Below are 16652 nucleotides of genomic sequence, written 5' to 3'. Positions count from 1 at the left end.
TCTTTACCACCTATGGACACTGTGATACCAGCTGAGTTCCTCCAACATCTCTGTGTTTTTATTAGATTTGCACAGTGAACTGTAGGACACTCCGGAGTAGAGTAGAACAGAGGGAACTGGAAATACAGACACATAATTCCTTGAAAGTGGCATCAAAGATAGGGTTGTAAAGAGAGCTTTTGGCATGTTGGCCTTCATCAATCAAGATACTGAGCACCAGAGTGGGATGTTATGTTGACATTAATGAGGCCAAATTTGGAGTATTGTATGAAGTTTTGGATACTTACCATCAAGGAAAGATATCAATAAGACTGAAAAAATGCAGAGAAAATTTACAAAGATGTTGCTAGGATTTGAAGAATTGAATTACAGGGCAAGGTTGAACTTTATCCACTGGAGCATCATTGTGTGAGGGAAGATTTGCCAGAGGCATGCAAAATATGAGAGGTATAGATATTGTAAATGAAAACAATTTCTTCCCTCTGAGGTTGAATGAGACAAGAACTAGAGCTCATGGTTTAAGGGTCAAATGTTTAAGGAAAACATTAAGAGGAACTTCCTTCACTCAGAGGATGGTGAGAGTGTGGAACGAGCTGCCTGCGGTGGTGATAACTGTTGGTTCGATTTCAACATTTAAGAGAAGTTTGGAGAGGTTGCTGAATGGGAGAAGTAAGGTCCAGGTGAAGGTTGATGGGATTAGGTGGTACAACAGATCAGTACAGACTAGATGGGCTGAAGAACTCTTTTCAGTGGTGTCGTGTTTTCCATGGTTCTAACATGGGAATTGCCACCACTGTGAAGTGCTCTTCCAAGTGACACACCCATTCCAACTTGGCTGCAAAGTGAAGAAATGGAGATAATATTTCCAACAGCACATTCACCTCAATAATCACAGTGGTCTATGACTAACTGGGGATATTTTATAGATCTGTTTTTTTCACCCACATCTTCTCACTGTGATCCAAATCCTGTACTTGCTTTCCTTTCTTTTGATGTCAAGCTGCCCATTGAAATATAAAAACAGTAAAATACCTTAACACTAGCAGTCACCAGCTCAACTAATGACATCTTGCTTGTAATTTAGAGAAAACACTGAGTATTGGAGTTGTACAGTGCAGAAATGAGCACTCATCCCACCTTAACCCCATCTACACTGATCCCAACCTGAATTAGGTCCTTAGCCATTTATGCTGCAGCTATTCAAATACGTTTTGAGAAGCTTCTTAAATGTGAGAACGTCTGTCTCCACCACTTCTGCAAACAGTGCATTCTTGATTCCAACATTCTTCCACCTCAGATCCCATCTAAATCTCATCTCTCTCTCACTTTTTTTTAAGACTGCCATCAGTCTCCTCCACTCCAAGGAGTGCTGTCCTTTTTCAGTTCAATTGTATCTCAAAGTTGGTGCCCATTACCCATCATATGAAATTAATTCAGTTGATAGCTCAATGCAGTCTGGAAAGTTTTTGGATCCCAAAAGGTCACATGCTACAGCTCGCTGGAAGGAGAGAATGGATCATGGTTTGGTATCCAAGTAAAAGACTGGGTTCTCTTACACCACAGTGTGTAAGCTGCAATAGCAATGAGTATCTCCAACATGACACAAAAATCAACCATGATAATTGCCGTGCATGGGTAACAAATGAAATGCAGCAGATGCTACACTTCAAAATGGGCATTCTTGGTGAAGCAGGGACATTTCACACACGACCGCTTAATGATATTCAAGAGCCGCTTTGAGCTTCCCAATTCCTCTTCTTCCCTCTTTGAACTATGCAACTAGTTCCTTTTGTTCACTCCCTCACTCTTGCCAGGAAATCCTTTTGTCACAAGGGACAATTGATTAGAGAAAACCCTGGGAAAAAGGGGGAATTCCTTCAGCTCCCGGCACACTGTTCCCTGAAGAATTTACAGCTTTAATGAACTCTAGAATAATTGTAGAATCATCACCAGCTAGTGGAAATCAAACTGATGATTCCTTTAAACAGTTGATGGGGTTCTTCCTGCCATTGACACATTTTTCAGACTGGAATTTATTACCTGGAATATGAGGTTCAAAAGGCAGCCATAACATGTTACTATCTTTCTATTCTGTATTTGTTCAAGAATAGAACACAATATAAGAAATAGGACCAAGAGTAGGCATCTGTACCGTCAAACCTGCTCCACTATTCAATAAGATCATGGCTTATTTGACCATGGACTCAGCTCCATCTACTTGCCTTTTCCCCCATAACCTTTAACTACGATGCAAAAAATCTAATTGTGTATTTGATACATTGCTTAAAGAGATTTACTATTTTCTGGGAAAAGCAGTTCCTTCTCACCTCAATCCTAAATCTACTCCCTCTAATCTTAGTTCAAGCGTCACCTACCAGAGGAAACAACTTCCCTAACAGTGAGAATAATCTAGGTGGCTAATACCTCCCCACAGGCTAACCCCTTCACCTCTGAACTCAACCTGGTGAAACTTCTCTGCAATGTCTTCAAAGCCATTATATTTTTTCTCGAGTAAGCAGACCAGAACTGCACACGGTGCTCCAGGTGTGGCCTCACGAGTACCCTGTGCAGTCGGAAGCAGAACCTTTCTGCTCTTCAATTTAACCCCTCTCACAATGAAAGCCAAAATTCCATTTGCCTTCTTGATAACCTGTTGCCCCCATAGAGCAAAATTTTGCAATTCATGCAAAAGAACTCCCAAGTCCATCTGCACAACAGCATGTTGTTATTTTCCACCATTTAAACAATAATCTTATCGTCTATTCTTCTTTCCAAAGTGGATGACCTTGCATTTACCAACACTGTGCTCCATCTGCCAGACGATTTCTAACTCACTTAACCAATCTATATTTCACTCCATCCTCAGCACAATTTGCTTTTTCACTCAAATTAGTGTCATCAGCAAACTTAGATACACACAATCGGTCCCATCTTCCAAATTGTTAATGTACAGTATATCGTGAACAAATGCCAGCCCAGCACCGACACCTGTAGCACTCCACTCATCGCTGACTGCCAACCAGAGAAACATCCATTTATCCACCTCTCTGCTTCTACTGGTTAATCCCCAAATCAATCCATTCATGCAGCACTATAAATGTTTTATGAAATACAGGTATAAAACTTTTATTTGTACCCTTAAAGAACTCCAGTAAATTTGTCAAACAGGCCTTCCTCAATTTTTGCTGCATTACCTGATGAAACGGTTTCTCTCCAGATGTCTTGCTGTCTCTTCCTTATTGGCTGTGCACATGTGTTAACACTCTTATTAATAAAGCAACCATATATATGTCTGGATGCACATTGGACATCAATTTAGAATAGAAACATAATCTACTATTGCAACCAAAACATATATGCTATTGAGCCATTTTTCTCCCATAGATTAGAGCTGAGAATACCAGTGGACTTAAATACAACCTATAAACTCAGACAGAAGGGATTGTAGCAGACAGTCTTGGGTAACAAGCCAAAAAAGTGAGAAATCCGATCATCATCAAGAGCAATTTAGAGAAAAACTGATCGAGACTATTTACACATTGAAGATGGGCTTTTGAAGCAACACCAAGCTGTTTTGACTGCCCCGAAACTTTCTGAACTCAGACAAATTTTATGAAAGTTTCTTCAGAATATAAAAGTCCTGTTGTGCTCCCAACATTAACCAGGGGAATGCTTATGTAACAACATGAAAACTTCCACCCATCATAAATTAAATTTTGCCAGAGTAGAATAGATTGTTATTGTTTTCCGTTCCAGTATAAACACAGTCAAAGTTAGATTGAAAGCTTAAGGAAATTACATTTGATCGCCATGAACCATCGAAAACTTCAAGATAAAGATTTTTTTTAGGAAAAAGTGGCAAATATAATCTAAGTACTGGTCATTTGTCTTTACATTAAAGTACTAAAACGGATGTGACAAATGCCTGGATCTCCAAAGCTGGCCCACGTTTGATGCTCAGCAGACCAGAACATTGATTTCTCTGGACAGACTGGCCTATTAGTCTCTTGCGAAGTCAGTGGCATGGCTCTCAATGGCCAGGAGAGCCAACCTCTGCAAAATTGCTATTGCTGATATGAAGCGGGCAGATGGTCAATGCTTGCTATGTCCTTTAAGGTACGAGACAATGTTGTACCTCTGCATCCAGGCCTTTCCTCTGGCTGTATTACGTTCAGAGTTGTGGCACAACTGCATTGGATGGTGATGGACTTTCACCCACTTTTTCTGGCTCTTCTGCAAACTGATCACTCCATTATTGTAAAAGATTCCTACACTCTCAAAAAAAAGGGACAGAAGATGAGCATCCAGGAGTGATGTTTAGTTCCACTTCAATTACATTTCATTTCACTGGGATAACATACTTATTGCTGTAGAATTCCCTAATTAGTATCTCAAATGGTGTTTTAGCTCATTTGTGGTACTCCCAGAAAATCTATGGAAAGCTTTAGCTTGGAATTCAAACAGCAACAATTACTGTGTTTAAGTTACCAGCAATGGAAACATAATCCATGCAGCAGTATATGTCCAATTACATTAGCTCTTAAAAAATGTTCCAGCAGTCAAAACTTGTACAGAATTAAAATTAATATATTTAATACCTTTTTGGAAATCAGATTTATACATGGAATTTAAAAGTTAGCAATGCTGGGTTCATCTAAATCACATGTTAATATGTACTAAATGCAAGCAGTCAGGTCACTGAGGATTCACAACAATTTTTAATGATGACAGAATTCACACAACTGACTAGATTTTGCTGAGATTGTGAAACAACTCAAAATAACAAATAATTGGTTTTTCTTGTCATATATCCAAAATGAAACAGCATCTTTAATTGGCCAATTAATTACATCTGCATTGAATGTTCAAAACTGTGGAGAAGACACAGCTTTGTTGACAGGATGGAATATTTACCATTAACAAACTAAAAAATGTTGAAATACTTCCCTAAACTTGCATGAACAGATTCAAATTTCTAAATTGCAAGTATGCCCCAAAATTGAAATTAACTACTGTGTTTGTAAATATTGGACCATAAGATTTTCTGAAATCTATAGTGTTTATAGTGTGCCTCTGGAATAATAAGTTTTTGATGGCACACAAATGTTTCTTTTATAATTGTGTCCAGTAGGAATTTTACAACTGGTCAATGTACAACTTTAAAAAATACAAAATGCCATCCTCATACAGACTTATTTTGTCTTCTTATTGTTGTCATATACTGGGCATTTCTTTAACTTTGAAAAGAATAGACTTTTATTTTAAAAAGACAGCTCATTCCAGAGTGAAAAGATTTCAACAGCTGCTGCCTTGGTGACATTACGGACCCCGCTGGAGGTCTCCTGCTGCACTAATGTCTTAGAAAAGAAACTTCAAACAATCTGCATGCAGTAGGTGGTAGAAAGCTCACCGCAGGGTTCATTTGAAGACCAGTCTAACAGTCACTCAGTCATGAACCAGAACTGTCAGTGACTGTCCATTTAATAAACAGGTGCCAATGGTCCGTGAAACAAATATGGTCCCTATTGCTTCCACTGAACAGATCTTTATAATTACCCCTTTTTTGATATTTGAGTATGAATGCCCATTTTTTTATATTACGATTAAAGGAAAATGATGGTGTCAGAGGACATATTGCAAATATACACTTCCATGTCACTCTAGTGGCATTTAACATGAGGACCTTCTTGCTTTCTTTTCAGCTTTGGGATAGGAGATTGGGAAAGAATCAAGAATGTTTTGGTATAAACAAAAGTGAAAATAAGTATCACTGTTCCTGTTTTGAATGGGATCCACAGTTTCGCAATAAATATGATAGACTCCATTTACTGTGCTACTTCAACGTCAGAGTGCATTTAGCCTCCTCGAGATTTTGAAGAGTTTTGGACTATTGCGTGGGATCTGTACCAATACCCCAGACCATTTGTAATTCACTTCTTTAAAAATTAAAAGCAATTGTATATTTTATTTTCAGAGCACCAGGTAAATTTAAGGAGTACGGGGGAAAGAAAGCCTGGAAAGTTTAAAGGTAGCATCAAGAACAGAGCACTGGAAAGTTCAAAGGAGGTGCAGGAAATGGGCCCCCTAGTGAGGTTAAAAAAAAAGTAAAATCAGTACCCAAGGAACTGATTAGTAAAATGGGCCTTTGGTGACTTTATAAGGAATGTTGGAAATAGGACTCAGTGGCTTCATGTGGAATAAACAAATGGGGCCCCAGCAAGTTTAAAGGGAATGTGAGAAATACAAGCTGGGGTGAGATACTGACCCACTGGAATTTCTGAGCAACCAGGAAGGAGATTGTAGGAATTGTACCGTATTTGCAGTTTCTTTTTTGTCCTTTCGGTCAGTTATTATGACGATTGGACAGATCACATCCAAATATAAAAGAGGGCAGAAAACAATGAAGACAAGCGGTTCCCCTTCTCAAAAATATCAAGTTTTGTGACTAAACTTAGTTTGACGTTCCATTCTCTTATGAATCTTCGTTTTAAAAATGAAACAGAAGATTTTTGTACAGTAAAACTAGGTTAAACAGCACCAAATGCATTTCTATTGAATAATTAACCAGTATTTTTCTGTAAAATATTTTTCAAACTTTGAAATGTACAGGACAAATAGTAGAAGATAATACAATATATACCATAAACTTATTTTGAAGGTCATTGTACTAGTTGTGCAGTTCAAAAACAGAAAAGGAATGTATTATTCTGTAGAAAAATTTACTGAGATCAACATTTCTTGACATTTTTCAGCTGATGAAAGGATATTGTCAGTCCAAAACCACTTATTAAAATAATTTTTGCAGTATTGAATAATTTACAAACATTAAAACTGATCAATTAATTTAATACATGGGAAAAGCTGTACCAACCTTTCAATAGATTGGCTGGTGTTACTGAAAATGAAGTAGAATGTCAGTATAAAATGATAACAAATTAATATTGAATGAATATTTTCTAGTCATTTACCATCAATTCATCCACCCCAACAAATCTCATCTGTGAACTAAATATTTGCATCTATTTAGTAACTTGCTATTATATTTTTTTTGGTACAATAAATTGGAGTAATTCTCATAAAAAAACACAGTACCGAATAACAGCGAGAAACTACAGCAATGTAATATTGTACTTTTTTTTCAAAACTAACCCTTACTGGTATTTGTGCATGTCAAGAGATCATGTGGACCAATGATCATAGGAATTTTCAACCATGCATTCAGAGATTTAATCTCAGATGACTAATTATAAGACGTGTTCTTTATACTTTTCAAACTAATGAATAACTTTTGTCGTCTTTAGCTTTGGCATTGGGGGAGGTGGAAGGAGCAAACTCAACTATTTTAAGAACTGTCCTCATTCTCTTCACTGAAGAAAATAGATTTTTGGTATTAATCAAAAGTACCACAACCTATTTACGGAATGAAGAGTCCATTCTCCTAGCTGGGTCATGAATGACTACTTTCTTTTATTGAAACAGAATTTGGGAGCCACAGGACAATCTTTTATGAGGGGAATTTCCATTCTTTCTCATACTAATTTAGCATTTTCATGCAACAGTAATTTAGGCAAGATAAGATTTAACAAATTTTTAATCATAATGAAAATTATTACTCATTTTTAATATACAATGGTAAATCTATCTATCAAAGCAAGTAAACATAGTAGACTCTATCTTCCATGGAGTTAATTTCATGCTTCAATAAATATCCACAATGAATCTAGCCCTCCAACATTAATGCTTGATTGAAACTGATGTTATCTTCTTAGTATAATTAATTCTGGAATAGTAAGTGTTCAATTAAGTTACATTTTCTGCAATATTTCCAACTCTGGTGAAATCCAACACTTGTGTCTAAAAACCAACGTGATAATAGGTATTTCTCTCAAGTGCCTAAGTTCTGAATCAGTTCAGCTTTTTGAAAGCAACTAAGAAAATTTATACTTAATGGAGAGATGATTAAAAAATATGGGACTGATCTTCTCCCAATCCTGAGCTTTTAGTAGAAGTCAGTCTGCACAATACTATGGACCGAATGGCCTTAACTGTGCTTTAATGTTTTGCATTGGTTCAATCTAAATTGGCAGCAGCAATCTCTGTCCGGTTGCCTGTGTAGTCAGATTCCTGTGCTGTACCACTGTATTCCTCATGGAATCCAATAGGGCAATGTGATCTGTAGATTTCCAGCTCTCAAGCTTGAAAATTTGCCCAAACAAAAGTATTAAACTTGACATCCCCAATTCAAACGAATGGGAGACATTGTCACTTGGGAAAATGGCAATTTTATCGGTATTATTTATGTCAGCTTTAACTATTTCAATTGATCTTTGGAGTTAATGCATGCTTGAGAGCATTGAAAATGTAAAAGGAAATGCTTTAATATTTAAGAATCATAGTATTTTTAAAAATGTTCTTAATTTAATTTTATGTTTGTGAATGTCAAGGATATTGATTGAACATGTGGGGCATTCATAAGCATTCCATGGCCACAACCATACTGATACTTTTCACAGTGTGAAAACATGGGTGGAAGGCTCACATTGCCTGTTGAAGACATTTTGTGGGTACCTGTACTGAAAAGTCCCTGTGCCATACTCCACTTCCCCACACATTGGGTTTCCAAGGACAGTGCTGGAGGCAACAGTGCAACCTGGAGCAGGCATCCAACAAAACTGAAGCAGTGGAAGCCCTGCCCCTAAAATTAGCTGCACATGAGAAGAAAAAGAATCCAATCCAGTTTTTGTTGATATTTAATCATGTTTCTTTTCTCAGATAACTGCTGCCAGAACATGGATAAATCAAACAAAGAAAAAATATTTTTTTTTAAATCATGTGCCAGCATTAGACTAGTAACCACCAAGCAGCTTGACCTGGTCCTTACTAGGCTAGTGATGGCAGTCTGCTTCTTGGTCTGGCAATCCATTGGACAATAGAAAAGAAAAATGTAACATTTGTTCCCATTTTTAATATAGATTGCATTTTTGGTCATTTACCTGATCTCGGCTTGCTTCAATGGAACTTCCTATGCCATGAAAAGTTATTTGCACAGGTGAAAGTGTCAGGTACGTCAGACATTCTTTGCCATTCTGCATATCACTGTACTGCACCTAGAAGAATAATGATGCATAGCATAGAAATAAATCCTGTAACCAAGTTGTAACATCCTGCAAATAAAATTAGCAAAAGCATCAAAATCACTTAAAAGATAAACTCCCATTGTCTTTTAATTTTGTAAATATAACTGTAAAAAATGAGGTTTGACTGTTTCAGCACATACGAAATTAGGGTACGTGATAGAAAAAGGTTTTCCGAAGTACACCTCGTAGCTGGCACCAATGGGGGATTGGTAGATGCCGGAGAAGTGAATGCTCTGGTTGCTTGAGATTGCTTGCTCTGTGATTGGCGAACTACCGGCAGGGCGCACCAATGTTAAACTTCCATATTTTTTACCGACTGGTATTTATTCTCCGCGATTTTTTCAACCCGTTGCTTGAGGCTTACAGGTTATTTGAATTCCAGTTAACAGGGGTTTTACTGTATTTATGCCGGCCACTCCCTGACGAGTAATTGGAACTACTCAATCCCAACAGTACGTTTCCCATGACGATGTGAAATGCTCATTTAGTCAACTGACTGCCGCTCTCTCAATTCATCAAAGCCAATTCCTTTCCAAAGACCCAAAAGCACAGGCAAGAAATGGAACAATCAGAATAATATTTCATAACGAAAGTAACTGAAAAAATTAAATGCACGAACTTAATAAAATTTACACAAGCAGCATAAAAATGGTCAACCAACAACAAAAAAAATCTTCTTTGCTTCTTCCATTGGAGGATTGATTGTCGGCCTCAACTTGTTGGGAATTTTAATCCAAATAGCCAGAAAACTCCCTGATAGGGTAGAAGAAGTGTTCATTGATGACTCTCTACTTACAGGAAAGAATTTTATTGCCATAAATAAGAAGAGGATAAAGTTTGATAATTAACATATCATGTTTCTGTAAATGTAACTTTTTTCTCATTTCCATATTTAATAGATCCCCAATAGGCTTTGTGTTGCATTATTCACACAGCAGTTTATTAAACTGCTTCTTCCAAGTGTAATTCTATTATGCTGCAGAGACTATAAAATCATATAAATTGTTTGAGCTGTTCATCCAACAATATTGCAGCTGCCTCAAATCAGTGAAATGAGACATTAATTTCAAACTTTCAATCTTGACCTCTATGAGATTAAAAGGATCCTAAAAACTTTCATCACATAGCTTGCACTACATTGGACATACTTGAGGGAATAATGACAGTAAAACTTTAAAGTCCCAACATAATTTCATTAAAAACTGTCAACATGAGTTCCAGAAAGTGTGCCATGGATAGCATACTTTTCCCACAGACTAACTTGTTGCTGTCATCCAGATACAACCAATAACAAAATGATTTTACCACCTAATCTTGGTGTAAATGTACTGAAGTACAACATTTTGTTGAGCCTTGAGAGTTGTAATGAGAAATAATTACAGTAAAACCACTGTTATCTAGAATTCAAGCAACCATCAGCCTCAAGCAATCAGTGAAATAAAAATGGTGGAGAATAAATAGGTAAAAATATGCAAGTTTAAAATTGGCGCACCTCGCCGCTAGTTAGACAATCATGCAACAAACGATCACAATCAACTGGAAAATTAACTTAATTGGCATCTACCAATCCCCATCGGTGCCAGATACTAGGAGTTTTACTGTACTACAAATGACCTTGTAGTCTTTGCCATTGTCTGATCTACAAAGTCATCATTATCCAAAAAGATGCAAGGTGATTTACTCCAGAAGAGATGTATGCAGACAGAGAATTAGATCAACTCCATTTAATGAACTGACCTCCACAAGACTCCAGAGAGAATGGCATAAATGTACATAATATGCAGCTTTGAATATGTGATTACAGAAACAATGATAATAAAAAGATTTATAACAAACATGTACATCAAGCTGCAAGAGAAGGAAAATGATGAAATAAGCTATAAACCCAAACAAAAGTGGGAAAAAGATTTAAACATAAAGATAAAAAATGAAATATGGGAAAAGTTATGCTCTGGAACTATGAAGAATATAATAAACACAAGGTTATGCATGATACAATATAATTGGTATAATTGGTTACACAGGTTATATATCACGCCCCAAAAGTTAAAAAAAAAATGGGATCCAACATTATCAGATAGATGTTTTCGCTGTAAGAAAGAAATGGGAACAACAGTACATGCAATTTGGGCATGTGAGAAAGTGGAAAAGTTTTGGGAAGATCTAAATCAGGTAATAAATAAAATCACAAAAAGCAACATACCAAAAAACCCAGAGATCTTTCTTCTAAGTAATATAAGAAGTAAAGAATTAGGCCTCAAACTGGATCAAGTGCAAAAAAGATGTAATATGATAGCCTTAGCTGTAGCAAAAAAATGTATAATGTCAACTTGGAAATCAGAAGAGAGCCTGAGAGTACAGCAATGGTACATAGAAATGAATAAATGTATTCCAATGGAAAATATAACATATAATTTTTAAAAATAAAGTCACATTATTTGAACAAATTTGGGAACCGTACATGGAACACAACAGAGAGGGCCTACCACGGACCTCCACCCCCTAAAATGATAAAATGATAAGACAAAATGACTTGATCCAGTGTGCAAAAGTAGATGACACAATTTTCTTGTTTATTATCATTGTGTGATGACATTGTTTAATGGCTTTATTGTATTGTATATGTTGAACGTTAAATGGGTTTGGAGGGGGTTGGGAAGGGGGAGGGAAGGTAGGGAGGAAAAAAGGGAGAAAATGCCACTGTGTATATTTAAGAGGGAAATGTTTGTATGTATTTTGATTGATATAGTTCACAGTGTGAAAAATTTAAAAAAAATTAAAAAAAGTACATGCCAGAATTAGAGAAATGCGCAAAGAGAACAAATTATGGCTATTGGAATACCACTGAGGCTTTTGTATTCAATAGGAAAGGATTTGATCATGTGCAAATAAGCATGGTACCCCATTACAGAATGGATAAGAAGGCCTTGGAAAGGGTACAAAAGAGATTTAGCAGGATGCTGCCTGGATTAGAGGGTATGAGCAGTGGGGAGAGGTTGGACAAATTTGGGTTGTTTTCTTTGGTGCATTAGAGGGGAGTCCGATAGAAGTTTATAAAATTGTGAGATACATAGATGGATCAAACAGTCAAATCTTCTCTCCCCTACCTCCAACTCCCCCCCGCCCCCCCACCCCACCCCACCGAGTAAAATTCACACACTGGAGGACATGTATTTAAAGTGGAAGGAAATGCGCAGTGCAAGTTTTTTTTAAATCACAGAGAATGGTAGGGGCCTGGAAATTGCTGCCAGGGATAGCTGTGGTAGCAGATCCAATTGTACTGTTTAAGAGGGTTTTAAATAGACCTGTAAATATGCAGGGAATAAAATAATTTGTATCATGTGCAAGCATTTGTAGGTTAATTTGGGCATCATGTTCAGATGGCCTGTTCCTGGCTGTACTGCTCTATTTTCTAAGAACAGTCTTCAGTTTTAAAGAATTCTTAGGGGTCATCCACACAAGCATTTGAGAAGTTCATTGCATTCATATATTTATCTATCCAGACACTTTGGAGGGAAAGTGCCAATTCCCAATTTGCACTATCACTAATCTTTCAATACAGTTTTTACCACCCTTTCCATCAGCATAAAGGTCACAGACTTATAAACAATATGCTGACAACCAGATGAGGTGTATACAAACTCTCACTCTGCATTGGGCTCTGTAGATTCTGGCAGTAAATCATGAAAATCTGTAGGCACTGTGGCTGAAGTAAAAACACACAATGCTGGAGAAACTCAGCTGGTCAATGTCCTTTATGTTCAATTTGGGTTGGCTTCGCGGACGAAGGTTTATGGAGGGGGTAAATGTCCACGTCAGCTGCAGGCTCGATTGTGGCTGACAAGTCCGATGCGGGACAGCTAGACACGGTTGCAACCGTTGCAGGGGAAAATTGGTTGGTTGGGGTTGGGTGTTGGGTTTTTCCTCCTTTGTCTTTTGTCAGTGAGGTGGGCTCTGCGGTCTTCTTCAAAGGAGGTTGCTGCCCGCCGAACTGTGAGGCGCCAAGATGCACGGTTTGAGGCGATATCAGCCCACTGGCGGTGGTCAATGTGGCAGGCACCAAGAGATTTCTTTAGGCAGTCCTTGTACCTCTTCTTTGGTGCACCTCTGTCACGGTGGCCAGTGGAGAGCTCGCCATATAACACGATCTTGGGAAGGCGATGGTCCTCCATTCTGGAGACGTGACCCACCCAGCGCAGCTGGATCTTCAGCAGCGTGGACTCGATGCTGTCGGCCTCTGCCATCTCGAGTACTTTGATGTTAGGGATGAAGTCGCTCCAATGAATGTTGAGGATGGAGCGGAGACAACGCTGGTGGAAGCGTTCTAGGAGCCGTAGGTGATGCCGGTAGAGGACCCATGATTCGGAGCCGAACAGGAGTGTGGGTATGACAACGGCTCTGTATACGCTTATCTTTGTGAGGTTTTTCAGTTGGTTGTTTTTCCAGACTGTAGTCTTTCAAAGGCGCTATTTGCCTTGGCGAGTCTGTTGTCTATCTCATTGACGATCCTTGCATCTGATGAAATGGTGCAGCCGAGATAGGTAAACTGGTTGACCGTTTTGAGTTTTGTGTGCCCGATAGAGATGTGGGGGGGCTGGTAGTCATGCTGGCGAGCTGGCTGATGGAGGACCTCCGTTTTCTTCAGGCTGACTTCCAGGCCAAACATTTTGGCAGTTTCCGCAAAACAGGACGTCAAGCGCTGAAGAGCTGGCTCTGAATGGGCAACTAAAGTGGCATCATCTGCAAAGAGTAGTTCACGGACAAGTTTCTCTTTTGTCTTGGTGTGAGCTTGCAGGCGCCTCAGATTGAAGAGACTGCCATCCGTGCGGTACCGGATGTAAACAGCGTCTTCATTGTTGAGGTCTTTCATGGCTTGGTTCAGCATCATGCTGAAGAAGATTGAAAAGAGGGTTGGTGCGAGAACGCAGCCTTGCTTCACGCCATTGTTAATGGAGAAGGGTTCAGAGAGCTCATTGCTGTATCTGACCCGACCTTGTTGGTTTTCGTGCAGTTGGATAACCATGTTGAGGAACTTTGGGGGGCATCCGATGCGCTCTAGTATTTGCCAAAGCCCTTTCCTGCTCACGGTGTCGAAGGCTTTGGTGAGGTCAACAAAGGTGATGTAGAGTCCTTTGTTTAGTTCTCTGCACTTTTCTTGGAGCTGTCTGAGGGCAAAAACCATGTCAGTAGTTCCTCTGTTTGCGCGATAGCCGCACTGTGATTCTGGGAGAATATTCTCGGCGACACTAGGTATTATTCTATTTAGGAAAATCCTAGCGAAGATTTTGCCTGCAATGGAGAGCAGCGTGATTCCCCTGTAGTTTGAGCAGTCTGATTTTTCGCCTTTGTTTTTGTACAGGGTGATGATGATGGCATCACGAAGGTCCTGAGGCAGTTTTCCTTGGTCCCAACAAAGCTTGCAGTTTGACATGCAGAGTTTTGCCGCCAGCCTTCCAGACCTCTGGGGGGATTCCATCCATACCTGCTGCTTTGCCACTTTTCAGTTGTTCAATTGCCTTATATGTCTCATCCTGGGTGAGGACCTCATCCATCTCTAGCCTTAGGGGCTGTTGAGGGAGCTGGAGCAGGGCGGAATCTTGAACTGAGCGGTTGGCACTGAAAAGAGATTGGAAGTGTTCTGACCATCGGTTGAGGATGGAGATCTTGTCGCTGAGGAGGACTTTGCCGTCTGAGCTGCGCATCGGGCTTTGGACTTGGGGTGAGGGGCCATACACAGCCTTTAGAGCCTCGTAGAAACCCCTGAAGTCGCCAATGTCCGCGCTGAGCTGGGTTCGCTTGGCGAGGCTAGTCCACCACTCATTTTGGATCTCCAGGAGTTTGTGCTGAAGATGGCTGCATGCGCGACGGAAGGCTTGTTTCTTCTCTGGACAGGACGGCTTTGTAAGGTGAGCCTGGTGGGCAGCTCGCTTCTTTGCCAGCAGCTCCTGGATTTCCTGGCTGTTATCGTCGAACCAGTCCTTGTTTTTCCTGGAGGAGAAGCCCAGTACCTCTTCAGTGGATTGCAGTATGGTAGTCTTCAGCTGATCCCAGAGGGTTTCAGGGGACGAGTCCATGAGGCGGATTGCATCCTCGAGCTTTGCTTTGAGGTTTGCCTGGAAGTTTCCTCTCACTTCGTCTGACTGCAGGTTTCCAGCATTGAACCTCTTTCTGGGGGCTTTACTGTTCCTGGGCTTTGGCTTGAAGTGAAGGTTGAGCTTGCAGCGAACCAGCCGGTGGTCAGTGTGGCATTCCGCCACACTGGGCATGACCCTGGTGTGGAGCACATCTCATTTGTCACTTTCTCGCACCAGGATGTAGTCCAGGAGGTGCCAGTGTTTGGATCGGGGATGCATCCAGGTAGTCTTCAGGCTGTCCCTCTGCTGAAAAAGGGTGTTTGTAATGACAAGCCGCTGTTCTGCGCAGAGCTCAAACATAGCCGACGTTTCAGGCTTGAGCCCTTCATCAAGGTATGAAAGAGTGTCAGCGGGCGCCCAAACAAAAGGATGGGGGGGAGGGGGGGAAAGAGGAGAGAAGGGAGGGAAGGATGTTTAGGTGGGTGTAAATTCTGGGAATGTTCTGAACCAAGGAGACCAGATATATTTGCTCCTCAGCATCAGTTGGTTTATCTGGCATAATCTGAGACATATGAATGGAGTCACTAATATTAATTAAAAATGCAACTATAGCCAAGATTTATGTTTGCTTTTCTAACTTTGAACATTTGCCACATTTTTTTAAACTTTTAATTAATAACAGTTTCATGCTAATTTTCAAATTTAAAAAATATCATAATGGACATTTCAACAGTGAGAAGGTGACAGCATGAGCTGCTAAAGGTCATCTGGACAGTATATAATGTGCGGCCCTCTGTTGTCATTCAACTGATCTCCTTGTGGCACAGTTAATGAACACAGACCTCAAAGTTCTTCGAAGCCTTGCAGCCAATAGAAGTTTAAGCAAGAATAAGATTACAAGCCTAGGATAGGGGTGAATTGGGCAGGGAAAACCTTATTGGACAAATGATTTACTAGAATGGTTCCAGAGAAGGATCCGATACAAGGGTAGGCGGGAGAAGCTTGGATGAAATTAGAAAATGTTGGAAATGCTCGGCAGGTCAAGCAGCAGCAGCTATGGAAAGAAAAATACAGTCAACATTTCCAGAGAAGTCTGTTTCCTCCTGGAAGCAAATAAGATTGAGAGGAAATTTGGGGCACAAGATCATGGCAGCTTTAGAAAGGACAAATGGACAGCAGCTGCCCACATTACAGATGATTCAAAGCAGGAGAGTCCCAAATGATGGGTAAAAATTCAGGGATAGAGCAATGAAAAACAGAATTCCTTCAGTTCTAATTGCCTGCATGCATAAATCATGCCTTTCAAAGGGAAATTGAGAAGGCAGAAAGGAAATAATTTGTGGGGCTATGGGGAAACAGCACAACTGCAGAATGACGGAATTGTTCTGCATGGAACTGGCACAGATTTACAAATTGACGCCAGGGTTCTGCATGCCTCTTG

At 39.7% G+C, this 16652-nt stretch overlaps 1 protein-coding gene and 1 long non-coding RNA gene across 13 annotated transcripts in view; one reads left to right on the top strand and one right to left on the bottom strand.

Moving 5' to 3' along the window:
* Positions 1–9059, top strand: part of LOC138755367 (uncharacterized) — a 31544-nt gene extending 22485 nt beyond the window's left edge. For all 3 annotated transcript variants that reach the window (XR_011352229.1, XR_011352228.1, XR_011352227.1), the window contains exon 5: positions 8973–9059. This is a non-coding gene — a long non-coding RNA (uncharacterized lncRNA). The remainder of the gene's footprint in view (positions 1–8972) is intronic.
* stau2 (staufen double-stranded RNA binding protein 2) overlaps positions 1–16652 on the bottom strand; it is a 327674-nt gene that overhangs the window by 84523 nt on the left and 226499 nt on the right. For 8 of the 10 annotated variants that reach the window (XM_069921207.1, XM_069921210.1, XM_069921211.1 and 5 more), the window contains one exon: positions 8994–9107. In XM_069921207.1, the coding sequence (XP_069777308.1) occupies positions 8994–9107 (114 nt within the window). Of the gene's footprint in view, positions 1–4135; positions 4269–8993; positions 9108–16652 lie in introns of those variants that run through there. The other 2 variants (XR_011352225.1, XM_069921216.1) reach the window with 2 other exon arrangements.

This window comes from Narcine bancroftii, chromosome 2 (assembly GCF_036971445.1).
Source record: "Narcine bancroftii isolate sNarBan1 chromosome 2, sNarBan1.hap1, whole genome shotgun sequence".
Lineage (NCBI taxonomy): Eukaryota > Metazoa > Chordata > Chondrichthyes > Torpediniformes > Narcinidae > Narcine > Narcine bancroftii.
The sequence above is the reverse complement of the archived record's forward strand: the minus strand, read 5'-3'. Positions and strand labels throughout refer to the sequence as shown.